Source organism: Maylandia zebra, linkage group LG5 (genome assembly GCF_041146795.1).
Source record: "Maylandia zebra isolate NMK-2024a linkage group LG5, Mzebra_GT3a, whole genome shotgun sequence".
Lineage (NCBI taxonomy): Eukaryota > Metazoa > Chordata > Actinopteri > Cichliformes > Cichlidae > Maylandia > Maylandia zebra.
The window spans coordinates 34,331,540-34,353,513 of record NC_135171.1 but is presented as its reverse complement, the minus strand read 5'-3'; the positions used below and the strand labels follow the sequence as shown (position 1 = coordinate 34,353,513).

Below are 21,974 nucleotides of genomic sequence, written 5' to 3'. Positions count from 1 at the left end.
AGTGTCGAGGATTGTGTTTATCTTCGTCTATATAGTGAGCAACAAGAAACACAGAAAACCACCCTGTCTACCCCCTACTGCCAGTCAAATCTGATTTAGTTGATATTTTTGTTTGTTTGCTTGTTTGTTTGTTTGTTTTTAATAAAATATCTCAGCATTGAAGTTGTAAGGCTCATTTCATGCGTACCAAATCCTTTTGGACTAATTAAACAAGTCACAACAATTCTGTTTTATCCGACTGATATTTTTCTGTCAGATATAATGAATTCCTGTGACTGTGAGATCGCTTGCAATCAATGCAATTTTCACGGTGACAGCAGCAGAGATGGTATAAATGATTCAAATGTGACGCTTTTGGGTCGGCTCGCACGTTACAGGTGCTGTTGCGCAGCCTATGCAGTATGTTGAATCTCAAAGGTTTGGGATGCTGTGCGTAGACCATGACGAAGATATCAAGTCCAATCACCGAGTGAGAAAACTCAATCTAGATACTGGGTGTGTGTTGTGTGTCCGTGTGCGTGTTTCCCTGACTGACAGCAGCCACGCTCTGCAGCACATTTATGAAATTATGTCCAAGGGCATGCCAATATATGTCCCAGATTATCCAGCAAAAATGCGAGAAATTAGTTTTAAACTAGGCATGGGATGTTATTATTTGAGACTTGAATGCGATTGATGCACCCATTTTTTGGCTATTAACCTTCAAACGTCTAACGTGTGCTGTGAAGTGACAAAGGACTTCCTCATCGATCAGTTCAACGGTGGCATCGGTGCATCTTGCAGTCCTGATTGATTAATTTTCCAAGATGTCCAATAGGAGGCTCCCGGTGATTATTTGGCCTTTGCCTCGAGTATATGCGCAGCTGCTCTTTCTGCCTCCCTGATCACAGGGCAGGGGGGGTGGAGGCTTTCACAGGTCTGAGTGGGTCACACCTGTGGAGTGTTGGACGTACTCCACCACATCAAGGGAAGGTGGAAGGGATTGTGCCTGAGAGAGAGAGAGAGAGAGAGAGAGAGAGAGAGAGAGACTTGGAGGCTGAGGCAGTGGGGTTCCTTGGTGGTGGTGGTGGTGGTGGTATGTGTGTGTGTGTGTCATGTCTCTCAGGGCCTTGGAGGCAGCTTAGCCTCTGAATATTCATCCACACCTCTGCTGGAGCAAATTCCAGCTACATGCCTAGACTGAGTGAAAGTCTTGTGAGCTGTAGTGGGACCTTGTAAGTCATGCAAAAAATAAGAAAAGAAAAAAAATCACAGATCTAACTTGTGCACATTATTGAACAGAGTGTTTTACATCTTTTTATTACTCCACAAAGCATTGACTCCCTTCCATCTGTCAGCTCCTCAAACCGGTGTTCTATTTCTGTTTAGCATAGTTGGCATAATAAGTGAATTATTTAGCTGTGGAGAATGGCTACAAAAGTTATTTCCACCAGGAGACCCATTTCTGCTTTGCTTTCTGCTGCAGTAGACCGGGTCTTGTCGAACGTGCTTGCTCTGAGGATAACATGTTATGGAACTGAGTCCTCCCCATCCCTCTGCGCAAGACAACTCTGGAGAATTACTTGTTTCAATTAGCTATGGGGCGGAGAGAATTTAAGCCATGTTAATTCCAGTCACTAGTGAAAATCCCAGTCAAAGAGACTAGCCACTCAAGCATAATCGCCTTCCCCCAGACATCTCTCATTTCATGGATCCATTAGGGAAATTAATCAAAATGTAAATTGTGAGGTCACAAGATTTCACTTTATTGACGGTGTTCAGTAAAGGCCAAAACTTCACTACTTGATTTAGAGGAATCCTCTTCTTATGACAACTCCGAGCTGGTTTGGCTTTTGTCCATTCACTCATTCAGTGATCTAGATAATTTGGCTTTAAATAGCTTTTTTTTTCTTCTTAACAAAAGCTGGATTAATCTCAGTGAGGATGAGCTGCCTTAAAAGTTTTCAAAGACAAATGATGATGTGTGGAAGAATAAGGAGGAGGAGATGACACAGATGCTCCCCATTCAAATAAATGATCTAATTGTTGGAACAGAATCTGATGTTTGTGTCACATCTTTTCATCATCGAATATTGAACTCTGAGGACATACAGACTGTTCGCTAACATCTGATTATCTAAAATTGAGACTGTCTGACACGCCCACAAGTGGCAAGACAAAGGAATGAGTCAGTTTGTCACTCTTGTTTAAAGCAATATTTTGCAACGAAATGGTGAAACAGGCCAGCCGGGGCAGACAGACAAGCCATATGCTTTATGTGAGTGAAATATTTTTGTCGTGTTGCTGGCTGGCTTACAGTTGTCGCAGCTGTAACCTTTGAACTCCAAGAGCCTTTTTTATATAAGAGACTGGCTGCAGTCCAAATTGGCCGAGGATGTGCACACAGAAAAACAGATTTGATCTGTAGATTACCACGAAACACTTAGACAGCTGCATTAGATTACTGCATGTATAGAGATGCCTTGTGAGTAATAGAAAATACAGTTAATAAGAGTGTTTTAGCATAGATCGAGAAACAGTGGCCAAAAATACCAAAGCCATCAAAGCTATAAAAATACAGAGCAGTGCTGTCTGTAGGTTTAGTGATGTTGCTTTCTCTGTCTTTTGGTGACTCTTTAGCTCTTTATTAAAGTAAATTATCATACATCAAATAATTAATTGAGAACTTATTTAGCAATTAATGTTTAGTATTAAATGCTGATAATATTCATATTAGTTTTCAAATGAAAGTGATTTAACCTTATATTATGATACTATACACATGAGCTCATCTCTCTTGGCTGTTAAATAAATTAGGTATTGAATATCACTGGATATATGAGCTTGGGCTTTCTGTAACTGGCATAATAGCAGCCCCTGGTGGTTATGTCATTTAACATGCACTCAAACCTCAACTCAAAAAAGAGTGGTTTACCATAATTTGGATATAATATTGAAGTGAGACATATACACTCTTTTCCATCAGACATCAGTCAAATTAGATAACTATAGCTCAGTCAGGCCTTTTATTAAATGGATCATAGCAGAAGAGAAGCTGAACAAATAGTGATATGTATTTAATATTTAGATTTTTAGACACTTTTCCAGATAGTCCTTTTTTTTCTTTTCTTTTTTTTTGCTGAGCATTCAATTAAAGAAAACTAAAGCGCAATATCTGATGGGCTGTGATATAAGTAATGATTTTATATGTTACCAACCTTTTCAGCAATGATTCTTTGCAGACAGAGGACAATGCTACTTTAAGCCCAGAAAAACACAACCCAGTAAATTGGTTCTCCTGTGTGTGAAGCCGAGCACAATCTATTCTGGCCTTGGGCAAGACAACACAATCTCCTGCTTGTTTGGTCATTAACGTGCATATTTACCAGATGAAAAAAAAGGTACTTGAAAGGTTAATGTTGCCAATTGGAGTCTTCGATTAAACAGACCTCAGCAGCTACAGCCTTTGGTTGTATGGCATCTTCTGGGATTGCAATATTAAGAGATATAGCACTAAAGCTGAATTTCCCTGCTCATTTACTTTTGACACAGTTGAGCTTTGGTTCTGACTGCTGGGTCTACTGCTAGCACTAATGTAACAACTAGGCTGATGAGCTTTTACACTCATTCTTTGTTCTAAAAATAAAAATGTGGAGTGTTCTGGGTTGTAGCAACTGCCAGCATTCACACATAAATGTGCAAATGCATAATAAAAAGTTCCAGTGGTTTCAAACTGGCTAAATGTATATGTAAATGTATGCACTGAGACTTAATGTCTCAACTATTTAAAACTGTAGCTATATTTTAGTCAGTTTCTGGAAAAGACCTGTGGGTGAAAGAGACTAAGGACACAAAACAAGACACAAAAGGGTAAAAGTCAAAAGTACAGGTTGTACCAAACTAGGTAGACAAATAAAGTTAAAAGTGTGCCAGCCGAACACAGACAAGGACACGAACAATGTACCATGGAGACAGATTAGCAGAGTGGGAAGAGGTGACCAAAGAGGTGCAACAGGTGGCAGAACAGAAGATCAGGTGGAAGAGGTTGGTCTGATGAGAACAGATCGTGAGAAAACAGCTATGCTCAGTAAATGATTGAATCAGTCAAGAACTTCCACCCAAGTAAGTTCCACCCAGACATAAGCACATTGTGTTGAAAAAAGATGATATGCAGTAGATAATTTAAAAAACAAAACAAATGGATGGATGAATGAATGGAATTCTTATTTTAAAACATTGATTTGTTTTTAGACTATATGCGACTACTTAAAAAAATGCAGTCTCTCTTGTGGCTCTTTCATGCATAGTGGTCACTGCATTGGACAGCTTTTCAAAAGCTATTTTCTTGGGCATGAATGGTTTTGATGTGTCTGCATATCAGCCATTTCAGTTGGCAGTGTTTCACACACACACACACACACACACACACACACACACACACACACACACACACACACACACAGAGGTAGTCGCCTGGTGAGAAACAAAGTATACGTAAAAATGCAAGCATCCAAGACAGCCGACAGTGTCCTCTGTCTCGCAGCTGATCATGTGTCCATGGATGTCATGCATCACTAGTTATCATTCAACTAAAAACTGTGGATGCTATCAATTTTATTGTTGTGCAAACAAACAGCAAAATGTTCTCAGTTCTTTAGATTGTTCTGCAGTTTCTTTCTTTTAGCTATTTGTATGCAACATATGGTGTGTTTACAACAAAGTCATATTTGTACTAATTACTATTATGTGAAGAGCCTTTTAATTGACATCTTTTGAGATCAGGTGGACCCAAGTCACTGAAGCAAATAGTACAGTTCTTTGAAGATGTATGCACATGGAAAAGCAAGTACCAAAACAAAGGATGTCCCAATTGAAACTTTAAAGAAAAAAGAAGAATTATATTATATCATGTTATATATTATATTTTTCAGAATTACGGGCAATATATCCACTGTATGTATAATACAGACAAAGATGCTGATGAGTACAAAAGATTTACAGCATTTGCATTGCTGTAAATTGCTTTTTTTCCCCTTCCTAAAAGTTTATACTTTTTAATTAATTTTCAAAGTTGTCACAAAGTACAGGTTGTCAAAATAATTCTTAAAAAGCCTTTTTACCACATAACTGTAATAAGCAAATCAGCAAGTTTAGTTATATTAACTGAAACTGGAACAATACCTGTGAGAGTGAAGCTTAAGATCTGTATCAAAGTCTGCAAGGACCCAGATTTAATGTCCTACATAATTATACGGAGGTTTCACTGTAAGATCTGAGACTATAGCTGTTCAGGTGTTGGTATCTAATTTAGGTTAGCTACTGTGTTCTATAGTTTGTTTTTTCTTTTTTTAATACAGTGTGCTTTAATATGCCTTAACTCTGATTAGTTTTCATCATTATCAACTGAAAATTAATATCCTTGATTTGGAGTTCATCACTTGTTAGGTTTTGATTTTCAGTATGTGTCACTTTTAATTTAAGCACACATATGGTACCAGTGACACAACGTAGAAGATAAACATCAAAGTCATGTTTCCTTTCATGAAAATTCAAACAAAAAAAGATCTATATTTAGAAAGGGAAAAAAGGGGGAAAGGAACATAGTAAGAATTCTTCCTTAAAATACGCATGGATCAGATCATATGGTCTAGGAATAAGAGCTCCCTTATGAACGATTTTTTAAAAATGTATTAATTAATTAAAAAAGAAATGCTGCAGTACTGCAAGAGGTGAGCGCCCTCTTCTGGACAGGGCAGAAACTGTAACACCGCCCCTATGTGTGAATGGTTCATCAGAGACTTCCAAAGAGAATTGGTTGCCGTAGCAACAGCAGATCGTTATAGTGCAGCCTCTTGAGTGTGACCCTATGTTTAATTGTGTAAGACCTGCTTTCCTCATCCCGAAGAGAGAGAGAGAGGCGGCATAGAAAGTATATATTTCATTCTGTGCAAACAACCGTGACCCTGATGAATTTCAAATGTCTTTGCAACATGTGTTGTTTATTTTCTGTTGGGTTCATAAATCTTATGGATTCCTTGGAAGTTGGCAGATGCTTGGAGAAAGTGAAATCAAGATAGCTGAAACCCGAAATTTGATTCACTGAGAAAAATCATCAATTGAAACCATCAAAACTTCACCCGTCGCTTGGTGTCATACTTTCTGGGTTGTATCTCCTGGTGTTGGACCCTCAGAAGGATTTCTCAACCGGATTCCTGTTTTAAAATTTAGTTTTTAAAATTTACTCATACATTTCAAAGCCTGTCTGGGTTTCACTCCAAACTACGTAGAAGAAATATTCATTTGTTAAAAAAAAATATTCATTTGTTAAAAAAACAAATGGATGGATGGATGGATGGATGGATCGAATATAAGCCAGTTTGTAGTCTTACACCCTCAATCCTTAAGATACATTTGATAATCTTCAAATCACTTCCTAATGTAGAATTTCATAGACTTGGTTTTATATGTCTGTTTCCTTTTTATTCTTTCACTAGATTTTGTTAATTATTGTCATTTTCTGTTCCGCATCTATTATAATTCTTTGGAGTTGTTTTAAATGTAATTTTTTATTTATTTTTTAGCATAAATGTATCTGACTTTTATGCCCACAATGTGAAACTTTCTGTCTGAATTTATCTTTTCAGTAATCTCCTTTTCCGTTTCTGTCAGTGCTTCTCTGAAACTGTTATATGTCATTTTATAGAGCAGGGAGGTTGTGAATTAATTGAGAAAGTGGTTAGCAGAATGGAAGATTAATGAATGACTTGATAAAGAAATAAAGAGATTAGTTAGTCTAGCAGACAAGGCTGATATAATATAGATTTTTGTAGAGAGAAAAAAAATCTACAACAAACAAAAAATTCTGTGGCCCCACACGTCTGTGTTTTCCTTGCACACTGAAAATCATCTGCTAGTAGTCAACAACAATGATGCTGAATGTGCATAATTACAGTATCATGAAGCCTTTTCTCAACAACTGAGAATGTGCTGACCCAACTCCTGCTCCTAGAAAACACTTTTTTTAAATTGTTATTTTATTTTAATTACATTTATATGTTAATGTTGCATAATTTACATTAGCCCGAGGCAACACATCTAATTACATTTTTCTTTCCTCCATCTTGTAATGTATTTTAATAGCTACACACAGGAGGTGGTGGACACAATATTATGAACACCTACTGTGCCGTACAATTAGTTTCACTTTTAGGGGGCTCAAGCTTTTCACTTTTTTCCCCAATAATTAATGGGGGATGTGTTTAAATAAAAATATGATACAAGTAGGACCAAATACAGGTGGCATGGTGGTCTGATGGCTAGCACTGTCACCCACACAGCAATTAGGTTCTGGTTTGAATCCAGGTTTGGGCCCTTGTCTGTGAAGTTTGCATCTTCTTCCCCTGTTTGCATGAGCTCCCATAGTCCAAAGACATATTTCGGGTTAGGAGATTCTAAATTGGCTATAGATGTAAAGGGTTAGGGTTGTGAACATGAACTGTCTGTCTCTGTGTGTTAGTCCTGCAACAGACTGGCAATTTGTGCAGCGTCTCTCAGCCTATGAGGGTTTAATAAACGCTCCAGCCCTGTGGCAACCCTTAATTAGATAAGTGGAAGAAATGGACAAATGGGTCCAAATACAAGCAACCTGTTGCTTAGTTATAGCCTCCTCTTCACAACCTAATGTATTTCCATGTTTAAACCTTTTAAAAGGCGCCCTTGCTCAGTATTACATATTTTCAAATAATTAGATGTATAAAAATGTAAGCGTTAAGCCTGAGTTATTCTTATTTTACAGAGATTCAATACCATAATTTCATACTAGTTTTTGATTAGCTTTGTTTGTGTTTGTTTTTCTTCTTGATTATGTCATCGAAGCAAGACTTGCCCTTTAATGAAGAGCAATCTGAGATGTGCTGAGAAGAAGGTAAGAGCCACTTCAAATGTCAACATCTGTGGGTAGAAAACTGAGAAGTTAGTGAATCGAATAAGGAGAAAATGCGTTGCGTTGATTACTGGTGGGAAACTGAGTTATTGCAGCTATGACAAAAGCAATGAAATGACAACTTGAACAATCAATAGAAAAGACTTGAATAAGAGCTTTTGTAAGAAATCAGCATGCTGAGGATTTGTGTGAGTTTGGTGGAAATCATGATGTGCCAGTCAGCTTAAAATAACTTCAATATTTGCCCCTTTTTTTCTTTTCTGGTTTGGTTTATTGTTTGTATTTGCAGACCTGACTAATTTATTATTATTATTATTATTATTATTATTATTATTATTATTATTAATAATAATAATAATAATAATAATAATAATAATAATAATAATGTATACTTTATTGATCCTCGTGGGGAAATTATGCTCTCTGCATTTAACCCATTCACTCAGTGAAGCAGTGGGCAGCCACTAATCAGGCGCCCGGGAAGCAGTGTGTAGGGATGGTACCTTGCTCAGGGGTACCTCAGGGTAGCTGTTCAGTGGGGGGCAACCACACTAACTGAGCTATCCCTGCCCCAATTTTTCACACAGAAAACATTTCAACTGACACTAAAGAGTTTTCATTCATGTCTGCTTAACTGGGCTATATTATTCCATGAACTTTGAACTGTTTGAACTGTTTTTTGTTTGGTTTTTTTTTTTGTGGATTTTTTTGTGGTGGTGGTTTCTTGTTTTTTCTTTACACACATCATAAAATACTGTAAATTAACTTGTTTGCTTGTATGAAAGCTGAGATTCATGTCTGTGCTTTTTGTGTTTGTTTGTGAAATTGAGACATTCAACAACAAAGCATTTTTGTTTTATTGTTTGCTGTGGCCCACTCCTTCGCACTGCAGTTACATCAGATTCATCCTCTGTTGTTAAGGACAGGGTTTTGTTGTGTGGTTGGCAAGTTTATGTAACAAATTCAATTTAAAATTCAATTTGGAGTTCCCACAATTAAGTCGCTGCAATAATGAGATTAAACTGATTATTTAGGGACCTGAACAGGTTTGTAAGACTGTGACTCATTGTTTGTTCATTTATAATAATGCAAATGCAGAGCAAGGTGCTTTTTTAGCAACATCGAAAAGCCCAGACCATCCAATGCTGTTTCCTAAATTGGACTTATAAGACATATTTATATGTCTTATCCAAGTTATAACAATGCAGAAAACCCTGATAAGATTCAAACTTTGGTCGACCTTTCCTGGAAAGCAAAGATAAAGATTCAGAAATGTCTTTGTGATCTAACTGAGGGCACAAAAGTGTTCTTTCTGATCGATACGCTATTTGCTTCTATGTTGATTTAGTATGCACTGTTAGAGCCACAGCCTGCTCTGCAGATATGGGGCATTAGATAGTACTAGATGAAGAATAAAAGAAGATTTGTGGAGGACTTTCAAATGTATTTTTTAACCTGTATAAAAAGAGACCCAAGGCCATTACAGTGTATAATTATAGTTTATAATGTATTATTAGAAAATGTGTTTTGACAAGCATCTGAGCAATTAAATACTAAAACTCCCATGTAGGGATAACAAGGTTGAAAATCAACATGATAGTAGACTATCCACCTTAATTAAAATATAATCTTATTATAGGTCAATCCAGTTTTACGCTTAATAATTTATTAACAATTTCTATTATTTAGGTATTTTGCAGCTATTTTCCATTTGAAGTATATTAGGATTTGACAAAAATACATTTGAAGACTTACTTGAATTTTGTGTTTGCCTAAAAACAGCTTTTCTCTATTTTGAGGGCCATTCCTGCGCTGTCCATTACCTGCGGTGCTGAAACTGATGAATTAACCTGGTGTCTCTTTTTCTAATGTGAGCAGCAAACTAATTTGATTACGCTAAATACGATGTTTCCCCAAATAAAAAAGTCATATAAATTAATATCGGCATCAGATAAGTAGACCGGGCCATCTAGTTGGAGCCTCAAGTGCCAGTTCCCTTTACCGGCTCACTCCAGTCAGAGCGTGGTGCTGCGTTTTCCCCCACGCTTCGTTGCCCTAATTCTTCAACCCTTGATAGGTAAATTTCTTACGCTCGCCAAGCTATTAATGGTTAAACTACGTCGTGGGCGTAGCGGCTCCTTGTAATGGCGACCGTGCCGTAGATGTTCCCAGGTTTGTGAAAATGAAGCGAAGAAGAAGTTATTTCTTTTAAGTAAAACGCCGAGGTTCCCCGTAGGAGGACTTTGCGTCTACAACCATCGTCTTTATAAGTGGCAAATATAGCTGTACTTTTGAACTTTTACGCTCCCGAAATGATGAAGCTCAAGTCAAACCAAACCCGGACGTACGACGGGGATGGCTACAAGAAGCGGGCCGCTTGCCTGTGCTTCAGGAGCGAGAGCGAGGAGGAGGTGAGTTCGGTGATGTGAACTGTCTGGAGGGCCAAGCTAATATTAGCATCCGTAGGTTTTATCCAGCCTTTTCTGTTGTGTGTAGATCGAGACGTTTATCAACACGGCTTTGGTTTTATCCCAACTGGAAAATGATTTATTTTATTCTCGTGTCGACTCCCGACGTTTTGATTAGTCACTATTTTTTAGCTGGTACTTACTCGAGTGTTATGTAAGCCTCTTTAGCAGTGCAGATAGCAGCCTCGGTTATGACCAGACTTACTAGCTCCGCGCTAATGCTAACGTTAGCTTGCTAACTACCCGGGTTGCTGCCGTGGGCAGCCGGCTATCGGCCAGCAACCACAGCCCACAGTACAGGCTGTGGTGAGTGCTGACTCTATCACTACCAGCTGTCGGATGGACAGAGAATATTTAGTATTTAAAGCGACAGCTAAGATATGTATCTGCTCGCGTTACAGATAGTTTGGCGAGCTAAGTGTATTGTGTTAATGCAACTGGTATTACTAGCCAAACATTGTACTGCTATGTAGCTAGTAGCTATCCTAGTTTAAGCCAGAAGATGACTCTGGCAGTGATAGCCGGCTTGTATCACTTGTGTATTTTGATTAGTTTGTTTGCGAAATTGACACTGTTGATATTTGGAGCACCAGCTTAATGGAAGCGTCGAGCCCTGTGTGCATATTTTACAACATTATTAATGCTATTTGTGTATTTATCGCTCCTATCTAGCCGTATCAGAAAAAGCGAAAACGTGTTGTGGATTACTTGAGCTCAGTCGCGATTTGGGACGCTCACGTACAGTCAAAAGGAGACACAAAGATGTCTTTGTACTTACATTTTTCTAGGGGAGGAGATGGGACCAAACCAATTCCTCATTTTGGTTAAAGTAAAGGCCAGACTGTGTAGACAGGGGTTGTTGATTACAGGAAACGTATCAGCATTACCAGCACCAAAGTGGAAACTTTTACCTAAGACTAGATTATTTGACTGGCAGCCAGGGGTTCCACAGCTCATCTCCACTAAGAACCCAACATCTAAACTAGTTCACTAGCTATGATTTATTGACAGTAATAAAAGTACTAGTTTTCTTAAACCCAATGAGTTATCATTTCCATTTTTCTTGAGTTGTATTTTTCGATGTCCCAGTTGATATTATGTGAACAGTAACTCAGAGTTGGACTGTCATACCTGACCAGTATTGTATGGGGTGTTTTGCAGGTGCTACTGGTGAGCAGTAGTCGACATCCTGACAAGTGGATAGTTCCTGGAGGGGGAATGGAGCCCGAAGAGGAGCCCAATGTTGCAGCAGCTCGAGAAGTGTGTGAAGAGGTTGGTTGTGTCACTCAATATTGTTATATCTTATTTAAGCCTGTAGTATGATGGCCTTTTCTCTTTGGTTTTCCAAGTGACAGATGTTGTCTCTATGTATACTGCGTACTGGGAACCTTAACGTGATCCTTTTCAGAAATGTCAGTAGCTGGAAATATAATTCTCAGAAAGTGTGGCAAATTTGTTTGAGTATAGACTCATAAGATGTATTGTATTACAGTTCTGTTAACTTGTCTGTATTTAACACTGAGCCTGATACCTTGTTCTCAAAATCCATTTTGTCAATGCAGTCATCCTGTTTGCATGGACAGTAAGAGAGAGAGCCTAGCAACATGTAAGCTGTATCATAGCATCATGTTACAAAGCAGTCTTTAGGTGTCAAAGGAGGTCACACAGAGATTGAACACTGGCTGCACAGCAGTTTGACTGCAGTACAGTCAAGTCACACAAACGCAAAAAATGACAACAATTGAGTTTTATTGTTTGTAAGTTTCTCGTAGCTATATATATTAGTATACAGTAGTGGTCACATTACAAGGGCAGCTTGGAGGACACAACATGTTGTTTTTGTTGTTCTGTATTGGGGTGGATGGGTAGTAATTAGTAAACAGTTCTGAAGCTAATTGGAAATCAATATCCTACTTATACTGCCTACGCCTGTTTGTTAAATCAGGTATTCTTCCACTCTGCATGCTGTTCATCCTTTGGATATTTTGATCAGAATGGACACAGGGCACATAAGACACTGAATCTCACCCGGCGGTTGGCTCCTAGTGGGCCGCTGACCTTATAAAGCCTATCCTCTCTGTGTGATCTGTCACACTGATGGATGCTGATATCATCCCTTATCCTGGCTCCTGCTGATTGGTAGCTTTGGTGGTTGCAGGACACTTAGGCCTGCCAGCAAATTTCCACAGGGTCAAAAGCAATGTCACATCACTTCTCAGGCTCCTTATGTGCTAAAAGGCTACATTCAGAAACTCTGTGGTGACTGAGTGCTGCTTGATACATCACCAACTACACTGGCTTTCTAAGCCTTTTATTGGACGATGGTGTAATAGGACATATCCTAATCCTGGTGAGCCTGTTCTGATCACCGTATAAGTGATAAGTGATTGCTTATGCTTATTGGTTTGGAGTCTCTCCAGGGATGAAAGTGAAGACAAGGCATGCAGTAGCAAGCCAAAATTTACAGAGGGTTTCTTTGTTAGACTGTTCACTATCTCTGTTAATCCTTGTATCTTGGAGATGCACCCCGACCCTGCAACCTGAAGACGCATTGCATAACTGGTAACGAAGTCTCAGCTGTACATCCTCTTCCCAAGTGTTGCCCAGTAGTCTTGTGTTACATGAATGCCAGAGCTGGGAGACTTTTTCCATCTCATAAAAACAAACAGGTTGACTTTTGGCCTATTACTTAATCCCTGGCTCGTCTTTGGAGTTTCTAGTGGTGTGCCTGCTCTTTACCATATGATCAAGCTGAAGGCCTTAGGAGTGCAATTGGTACAGTGTGTGGAGTCAACATTTATTTATAGAGTGAAACTGGAAACTGAGGAAGAAGCTGCAGAGATGTCAGTGAGAGGCCTGGTGCTGTATCAAAACCTGACCTACTGTTAACCTCTGGGAGTTAAAATCTTGGAGATGATTTTTGGTGTTAAAATTTTCTCAACAATATTAAGCTCTCAGAGACCTTAAAGTTTCTCTATGACAGAAAGGTTGTGACATTTATATGGCTCTGATTTTAGGATTGTGAGAAAAGGTATAATAACTTGCAAAGTTTTTATTCATCTGCTTTTTTCCCTGACCTTTTACATGACAAAACTAAAAACGATTTTGAGAGAGAGGCTGTCAAAAAGTGCCAAAAGTTGAGAGAGGGTTATTTTTCAGATGTATAATAAGTCAATTTTAAAAATCAGTTGATCAGTAAATCAGGAACCTTTTCCCCCACTAATCTGGCACTTTCCAAGAAAACTGTGGCTTCAGCCTCTGAAAAATGTTTTTCTGTTTTTGTTGAATATTATGTTTTATGTAGTTTAGTTTTTTTGACTAGTAGTTGGACATCTGAGACTGGGCTCTGACAGATTGTGAATTTGTTTTTCCTCACTATATTATTGTTTTGTTTTTGTTTATTTTGTCAGTTGCTTGATTAATGTTAAACATTTTGTCAGAAGAAATCAATGACAATTATCAATGCGTTTAATAGTAATTTCATTGCTGTAGAAGTAATTTATGTCCAGTCATTATGAGGGGGGAACCTGACATTGACCTACTTTGTGAATTGATCCCTTTTTTAGGGATGTTAGCTTTTTCAGCTAGGAGAGTGTTTTCCAAGTGGTGCACCAATTCTTTTTGTTTTTGTTTGTGAGGATCATAAATTTTTGCAGTTTAGAACTACAAAAAAACCAAAAAAAAAACGAGAGCCAAATCCCTGGCAATTTGCATATATGGGAGCCTAATAGGGGAAAATATAGTGCTTTGTTTTGTGGGAAAACAAAGTTTACAGTTAAGGGGAGATGCGTGAAAAATACCTGTCATATGACTTCTGCTGGACCAGCAATGTCAACGACTGTTAGCCCAAGTGTGTTATCTGTTGGGCGAAGTTGGGTAATGATAACATGGTATCTAAAGAGAAACTTGGAAACCAATCCCTTCTAGGAAAAAATAAAACAAACTGGTTTTGAAGTTGAGGCAGCAAAAACCTTGTTTTTGTTTTGCTTTGTTTTTTCTCTACTTTTTTTCTTTTTTTGGCTTGTGTTAAAGCTAAAGGAGGCAAGATATATGCTAGTGGCTCCTGACACTGTTGGACAGCTGTCAAAAGCATGCTTTTCAGTGTAATCAAAAGAAGAACAACATGTCATATGACATACAGTCATATGAAAAGAGTTTTCATCGGACTAAGCAGTCCTGCGATAAACTGAAGTATGCTCAGCAATAAGTACACAGCAGCAAGTAATCATTTTCTGTTTGACTTTGTCAGTTTCACATTATTGTCGAGGAATTTGGTCCCACTCTTCTTTACAAAGTTTTTTCACCTCATTGAGGTTTGCGGGTATTTTCTATGCACAGATCTCTTATGATTCTGTCACGTTGAGGTCCCGACTTCGACTGTTCCATTGCAACACCTTGAGTCCTTTCTTTGTAAATTTGTTGTAGATCTGCTGGTATTCTTTGGATCATTGTCCTGTTGCATGACCCAATTTTGGCCAAGTTTTAGGCATTGTTAGTAGGGCTGCCACAAACGATTATTTTGATAGTCGACTAGTCACCGATTATTTTTGCGATTAGTCGACTAATCAGATCATCATCCATTGGACGTACAGCGTACAGCTTATTGCACCAGCAGCATCTGGTCTTATATAACTATCATTAGCTTACAGCTTGAAGTGTTTGTGCTAACTAAAAATAAAGACAAGATGGTAGTTTATTAATTTTTAATGAAATTTGCAGATTGTTTCGGTGAAGTTTAATAAACTCCTTGCTTTCTAAAATATAACAGGACACCGGAGTATATTCTCCAGCGTCTCACACTTCTGATAATCAGCTGTCTGCTTGACAGTTTTAGCTGTGCAAAAAACTATAACTTTAATCTCAGCCAAACCGATTTACTCAGGAACAAATAAAATACTAAAGAAAGCCAAACAATAACATTTTTAAGTTATCTAAGTGACTTATATATATGTTTAACCTGACTAGCGAAAGACGGCGGTGGGTTTGAAAACGATTTGCCGGGAGTCCGGTGTTCTCACGGCTCTAGTTAGCCTTGCCCCCGGCTAGCTAACGAGCTAGTGGGTAACAGACGTCTCCGAAAACGTCAGAGCGCTTTTGAAAATATGTGGTGTCTTGATAAACTGAGCAGATATTTGAGGTTTACACAGCTACATTCTCGCCTGAAAATATGTTAAACGTTTATTTTGTGACCCAGAAAGAATAATAAGAGTAAAGTTAAAACTAACTAGCTGCCGCCATTGTTGACAGCTGCGCTATGAATTCTGGGACACAGCTTCTTCTTCTTTGGGGTTTAACGGCAGCTGGCATCCTTGTACATGCAGTGCTGCCATCTTCTGTTTCAGTCCGTTATTACACTCTTAAATCCTACTACTCATTCCTGCGTCCTTTGTGATCTTACAAAGCTTCAAACGATGCGTCGACTATTAAATTAGTCGTCGACGATTTTAATAGTCGACATAATCGTGACTAGTCGACTAATCGTGGCAGCCCTAATTGTTAGTGGTATCAGAGGTTTGTGCTGATATCTTGTGTTTGGGTTTTATCCAAATGTGGCGTTTTGTATTATGGTAATAAAAATCTTCACTTTGGTCTCATCTGTTGAAAGGACATTGTTCCACAAGTGTGTGGTTTGTTCATATGCAACTTTGTTAACCTAAACCCAAGTTGTGTTGCCATGTTCTTTTTACAGAGATTAATCTTTCTCCTGGCAACCCTTCCAAACAACCCATACTTGTTCAAACTTCTTCACACTTGCATACCCACTTAATTAGTAGCACCTGGCTTCTGCTTACCCTCTTAATTCCTTTGGAGGCAGTAAGGGTGTACTTCGGTTTTCACAAGACTCACATGACTGTATTTTGTAGGAATGTGCACAATCAGTTGACTGGACAGTTGAACATTGCTGCCCTGGCTTGTCAGCAGTGAAAATTTCTGTCAGTGAGGCTAATATGTCTTTAATGTGCAACACTCAGCCGAAGCAAAAGACAACGTGCAACACTAGTGCCAGTGGACACTAAAGGGCAAATGTGGACTCCCAAGTTTGTGAATGAGATAACTTGAGAACAAAGCAATGTAGGATATTCAAATTGATGCCATAGGTATGTGCTAAAAATCTTGGATGAGATTGAATATGTTACCTTGATCTCAAGGGCAAGGTCATGGCTCAAATTTTCAGAAAATCTTGTAAATGCCATAACTCGAAGGAAGTCAAATTTTCAAATGGATACGATAAGTGTATCTACTAAAAATCTCTCTTGCCTATTAAGTTAGTGTACAAGAACATCCCCAATTGTTTTTGTTTTACAGCCCTAAATAATGTGCCTCGTTGCAGGAAAGTGCATGCAGAACAAGACTTCAGTCTTTGTATATGCTGTATATTGTTTTTATTTTGTGGACGCAAAAACCACAATCCAGGATTTAGATGGAGTGAATGTGTGGGGATAAACACAATCTTATGATGTAATATAATCCAGTGCACAACAAACACCATTTCCAATTACCGTACAAATTAAATCAGCTCTATTTGAAACTATTTCAACTAAACACTATGAGGTTCAAATGGGTGTTTATTGTTAGGCTGTTGGAGTGCATTCAATTATACAAGTGTTTTTGCATAGACCTCAATCTCTTCATATTGAACGAAAAGCCTTTAATCGTCTGTTGTGACTTCATCCTGTGACAGTATTTACTGAGCATTTCATCATTTTTCATTCATTTTACAGGCTGGTGTGAAGGGGACTTTAGGTCGCTTGGTGGGAATATTTGAGGTGAGCTGCTGTGTGTTGACTTTTTTGGGGGGGTGTCTTTAAGTGTCACCTTACTGTTTGGTTAATTATGCAAATGTTTTCTTCCACAGAACCAGGAGAGAAAACACAGGACCTATGTGTATGTTCTTATTGTAACGGAGGTGCTGGAGGACTGGGAGGACTCAGTCAACATTGGTAAAGCACTGTTTGTTTACTTGTCAGAATGGGGATCATACGGACAAAGTTCTCAGGCAGTCACATGCTTGACTGTAGCTTTTTTTTTTTTTTTTTTTTTTTTGCCTGGCCTTAGTGATATTACAGTTTTTAGTGTGTGTTTACTGGGGTAGATTATAAAACCAGCTTTGTTCCTGCCCTTGTGATTTTCACTTTAGCTGTGTGTACAGTACTAATAATCAGTCAAAACCCATTTTTCATAATAACTTTTTTTTTTCCCCGTGTGTTGTTTTTTTTTCTTGCATGTTAACCTTCTCCACAATGCTTTCTTTTTCTGCAAAACAGGGAGAAAAAGGGAATGGTTTAAAATAGACGATGCCATACAAGTGTTGCAGTGTCACAAGCCTGTGCAGGCCACCTACTTTGAGGCTCTCCAGGAGAGTTGTCTGACCAGTAATGGAACTCCACTGGTGACCACGATAGGTGGGGACCTCTCCCCTACCTACAGCATCAATCAGAGCTCTGTTTCTGGGATCAGATAACTAAAACCACAACTCTGAATACCCCAGGAGCTTTCGCCACCACCTGCGCTCTTACTTGTGTTATTTCTCTTCTCTTCTCTTCTCTTCTCTTCTCTTCTCTTCTCTTCTCTTCTCTTCTCTTCTCTTCTCTTCTCTTCTCTTCTCTTCTCTTCTCTTCTCTTCTCTTCTCTTCTCTTTCTTTTGTCTCAGTAACATGGTTTGCCTTGCCAACTCCTTTGTGCCAGAAATCTGGTGCAGACTCAACAAGTGTTGGATGAATAGTCCAAAACACTTTGTAAATGTAAATGTAATTTTTGACCCCTCTTCTTTTTTGTTTTTGTTTTTACTGACAACTGCATGAAGTGTCCCCTCATTCCCTTTTCCTTAACACACCCTTAGCGTGGTGTTTATTGAATGCAAGAACTACTTTTTACTGTTGTAATGTAAAAGTGTATACTTAGTGCTTAAGCTGAAGGCTTTTGGTGGTCTTTTTAATGTCTCCATCTTTTTTTTTTTTTTGTTTGTTTATTTTTCTGTGAATGAATGTGCCCATAATAAGTGTACTCCCTCCCCTGTTTTAAGGATAGGAAAAATTGTATCTGAACGAAAAGAATTGTGGGAAGTGACTTGTCTTGCATGAGCGCTATTGTTGTTGCGTTTCACTCACTCGAGTGACCTGATGCTGACTGTGTGACAGACAGGGTAAGGTTTTTTGGCTTTTCTTCACTCTTCTCCTGTTGTAGTTGTTCTTGTTATGTTTTTTTGTGGTTTTGTTTTGTTGTGTTTTTTTTTAAACCTGAAGGATACGGCCCCTTAATTTCAATATTCTTTCCATTTCTGTTTTCAGCTGTGTTTCTTTCCTATTTGGGAAGCTAGCCAAGCACTACAGGTTTCAATTTCAGAGCATGCATATATGTATATATGTATATGCGCTGCACAGTGACTGAAAGAATGTCAGCAGACAATGTAAAAACCATCTTTGTCCTCACTCTTCTCTTTTTGATCCCTTTTTGTTTTCTTTGTTAAAACGCTTTCATGTGACTGACTACAGAGTCTTCCTCCAAACACTGAGAGGGTGGAAATAGTAGATTTCAGAATCATGGACTTGTGTAATTTCAAAGTGCAGCACATATCACTTAAGTTATTAAAACAATTTCCATATTTTACTCCTCACATTCAGATTGGTTAAAAGCAATTGTTTACATTGTGTTTGTAACATAGTACAGATGAATTTAGCGGGCACTTTTCATTATGGTCATGACTCTCTTTTTTTTTTTTTTTTAAACCTTCCCTCCTTAGTATTTATTCTGCATCCCCCAAAATACTCAAAACACCTGCTTGACATTAAACTGATGTCAAACTGATTTTGGCAAGATGCAGAACAAACAAGCCTTGTACAGTTTGAGACCTTGTTTTTAACATGTAAAATGCTTTTTGGATACTATTTTTTTTTTTTTTTTTTTTGTTTGTTTGTTTGTTTTTGGGTTTTTTTTTTCCTTCTCTCTAACGTTTGGCAAAAGTCTCTTTAGCTCAGCTGCATCACTTGGCTGCGATGTGGCGTGAAGCAGCTGGCTCAATACTGTGAAACTGGAGGCGCTGTAGATAGCATGTAAGAGGTTTTTATTGTAAATTGTTTATTTCTGTATAGATCAAAGATGAGAATACAAATGACAAAACACCTCTTACACATCTGTGAGTGCTACATGTCATTTCAATTGAGGCTGGAAAACCTGATTGAACTCACTGCGTTGGCTTTAAAGCTGTGAGGAATTTTCTCTTGAGATAGCATTCAGTACATCAGAGGCTAAAGAACAAGGAATGTGGCTGTGGGTGAGATTAAAGAGCCTATTTATAATAGAAAATTGTAACAACCTTAATGTTTTTGTTTTAGACCAAAATTAATTGGTAATGGCAAGGATTTTTTTTTCTTTTTTTTTTTTTTTCTTTTTTTTTTTTTTTGTTTATCATCTTTAGTCAAACTATGAAATGAAGTATAACTGCATTCTGAGTTGGAAAGCCTGGAGTCTTTTCCTCCTCTGTACCACTAGGTTTAATCAGTGAATTTTCCCCTAGAGGGTTTCTTTCATTGATCTCCCCACTTTGGTGTTCTGCCTTTTTTTTCCCACATTGATAAATTTGGAAAAATTTGCATAAGCAGATCTGATACATTTCACCTTCCAAGTTTATAGGACACAAAATTTGCACATCCAACAAACATTTGCATTTGTTTGGAGTTGTCTTTTTCTAACTGGTGAATTTCATTCGGTTCTGTTTTTCCTTTTATTCATCTTTTGTTTGCTCTTCCTTATCTCTTTCTGACTAGTTTATAACCCCGCCACTACTTTCACCAGATGGCTGTTTACTCTGTTTTTGCTAAGCAGTTGCAGCTGAAAACTATGCTACAACTGTATAAATGCAGGCAATGTGGGACTGCAGGCTGGAAAACCACAAGAAGGAGCTAAAAGATGCTGAATAATAGTGTAAAGTTGAGTTTAAGTACATAGGCAAAAGGTCTTTGATTCTTGCATAAGAGAAACACAGTTTACATTAAAAAAAATCATGTTAACAAAAAACTGATTATAGCCACATTAAAAAAGTATTTGATGCCCATAGATTTAAAAAGATTTCATTAGGGTTTGTTGGGAGACTTGGCAGTACTTATGTATTTAACAATGAATATGCACAGAAAACTCCAGTCTTATGATTCACAATCTGATGAGAAACCCTTTGATAGGAAATGAGAACTGAAAGCAAGCGGAGCAAAGTTTATCTAGACAAAGAGCAGAGTGGCTTTTAGTGGTGGACTGAGTCTTTTCTTCCATGTTTATGATTATGGTGGAAATCACCACATGCTAGCACAGCTGCTAACACTGCCCTGCAATAATCCAGGAATTCAGATCTCTTCTGAATGACAGTTAAGGTGAAAAGGGTCTAAAGTCTCCTCCAGCCTGAGACTTTGGACTGTTTTTACTGCTGTTTTAGAAAGGTGTGGTGGTCAAAGTCTTGCTTTATGATGCTCTACCTGGCACTTGAAATGAGATTTTGTGTTGATTAGACTTTTTAGTCATCATCTAAAGGTACAATTAAATAGAAACGGGATGAAACTACATATGGCAGAAAACAAAAGCCTAATAAACTATGGCTCTCTAGTTTGATGTGGGTGACAGGTACTGTCAAAATGAATGTGAGGAGGATTTAAACAGTAAAGTAAACAGCCAGTCATTTTTAATTATTAATAACCACTTATTCCTTATCCTGTGTTTTGTTTTGTCTTCTCTTGTTACTGACAACCTGATGTCTTGTATATAGGTAACACAGCAATCTGATAGCCAGAGAATGCACTTTGGCTTTGGTCCTAAAGGATTATTGTAATTCTTTTTTTCTTTTTTTAACCCTTCTTACTAAAATTCAAACAGTTTCTGTCACAAATTGACTGATTTAGGTTGGAGTGCTAGCGGGAAATGTGGAAGTAAAGGTTTTCACTTGAATTCCACATTAGACTGATGGTATCATTAGATAGTACAAACACATTCACCCTTTCTTGGACTTCTTGGCTATAAAATTGCCTCTTTAAAATAATGACGCTTCCTAACTTGAAACCACTGGAGCTTCAGATAAAGTCACTTCATTTAATTTACCAAAGTGGACGGTTTATTAATGTGTTGCCATGTCAGTTAGTTGGGCCCCATCTTGTGGCCAAAGCAAAAGAATAAAACAAAGCACATCACTTAGCAGCTGAGGATTTGTAACATTCAGTTTTCCTTTAGCACAATGATGACCGTTTCACCTGCTAAACGACTGGAAAAATGTTAATTTAAAAAAAAAAAAAAAAAAGACAGCTGCCATCTCTGAAAAACAACCAAACAAACTCTGAATTTGATAACTTCACTTTTGAACCGTTGACCTCAGCCTTGAAGTTGCATATCTGTATTTGTGTTCAAGGTCTATGTGTCACTGGAATTATTTTTTTTCCTCTTTTGTCATTTGGGACTGTGGAATAAGACCAGTGTGAGAAGACTGAAGATTGTAATATAAATGTGCCAACAAATAAACACCAGTATTTCACATTCAGGCTGGTGTGTGTGTGTTCAATACGTCTCCAAGTGTGCTCTTTCTAGAGTATGTAGGTATTTACAACAACTGA

General features: G+C 38.0%; 1 protein-coding gene across 1 annotated transcript; it reads left to right on the top strand.

Moving 5' to 3' along the window:
• The first annotated feature begins 9,944 nt into the window (after window positions 1-9,944).
• On the top strand, window positions 9,945-21,901 carry nudt3b (nudix (nucleoside diphosphate linked moiety X)-type motif 3b). Its single transcript, XM_004547527.5, has 5 exons — window positions 9,945-10,332; window positions 11,551-11,661; window positions 17,112-17,156; window positions 17,246-17,330; window positions 17,655-21,901. Exons 1-5 carry the CDS (start codon window positions 10,234-10,236, stop codon window positions 17,849-17,851), a joined length of 537 nt encoding a protein of 178 aa, XP_004547584.1. The 5' UTR covers window positions 9,945-10,233; the 3' UTR covers window positions 17,852-21,901.
• Window positions 21,902-21,974: the final 73 nt, after the last annotated feature.

Excerpts from the sequence above, each read along its gene's own strand:
- nudt3b (XM_004547527.5), top strand. The coding sequence starts at position 10,234 with ATGATGAAGCTCAAGTCAAACCAAACCCGGACGTACGACGGGGATGGC. Across the intron at positions 10,333-11,550 it reads GGAGCGAGAGCGAGGAGGAG|GTGCTACTGGTGAGCAGTAG; the intron begins GTGAGTTCGGTG and ends GGTGTTTTGCAG. Across the intron at positions 11,662-17,111 it reads CTCGAGAAGTGTGTGAAGAG|GCTGGTGTGAAGGGGACTTT; the intron begins GTTGGTTGTGTC and ends TTCATTTTACAG.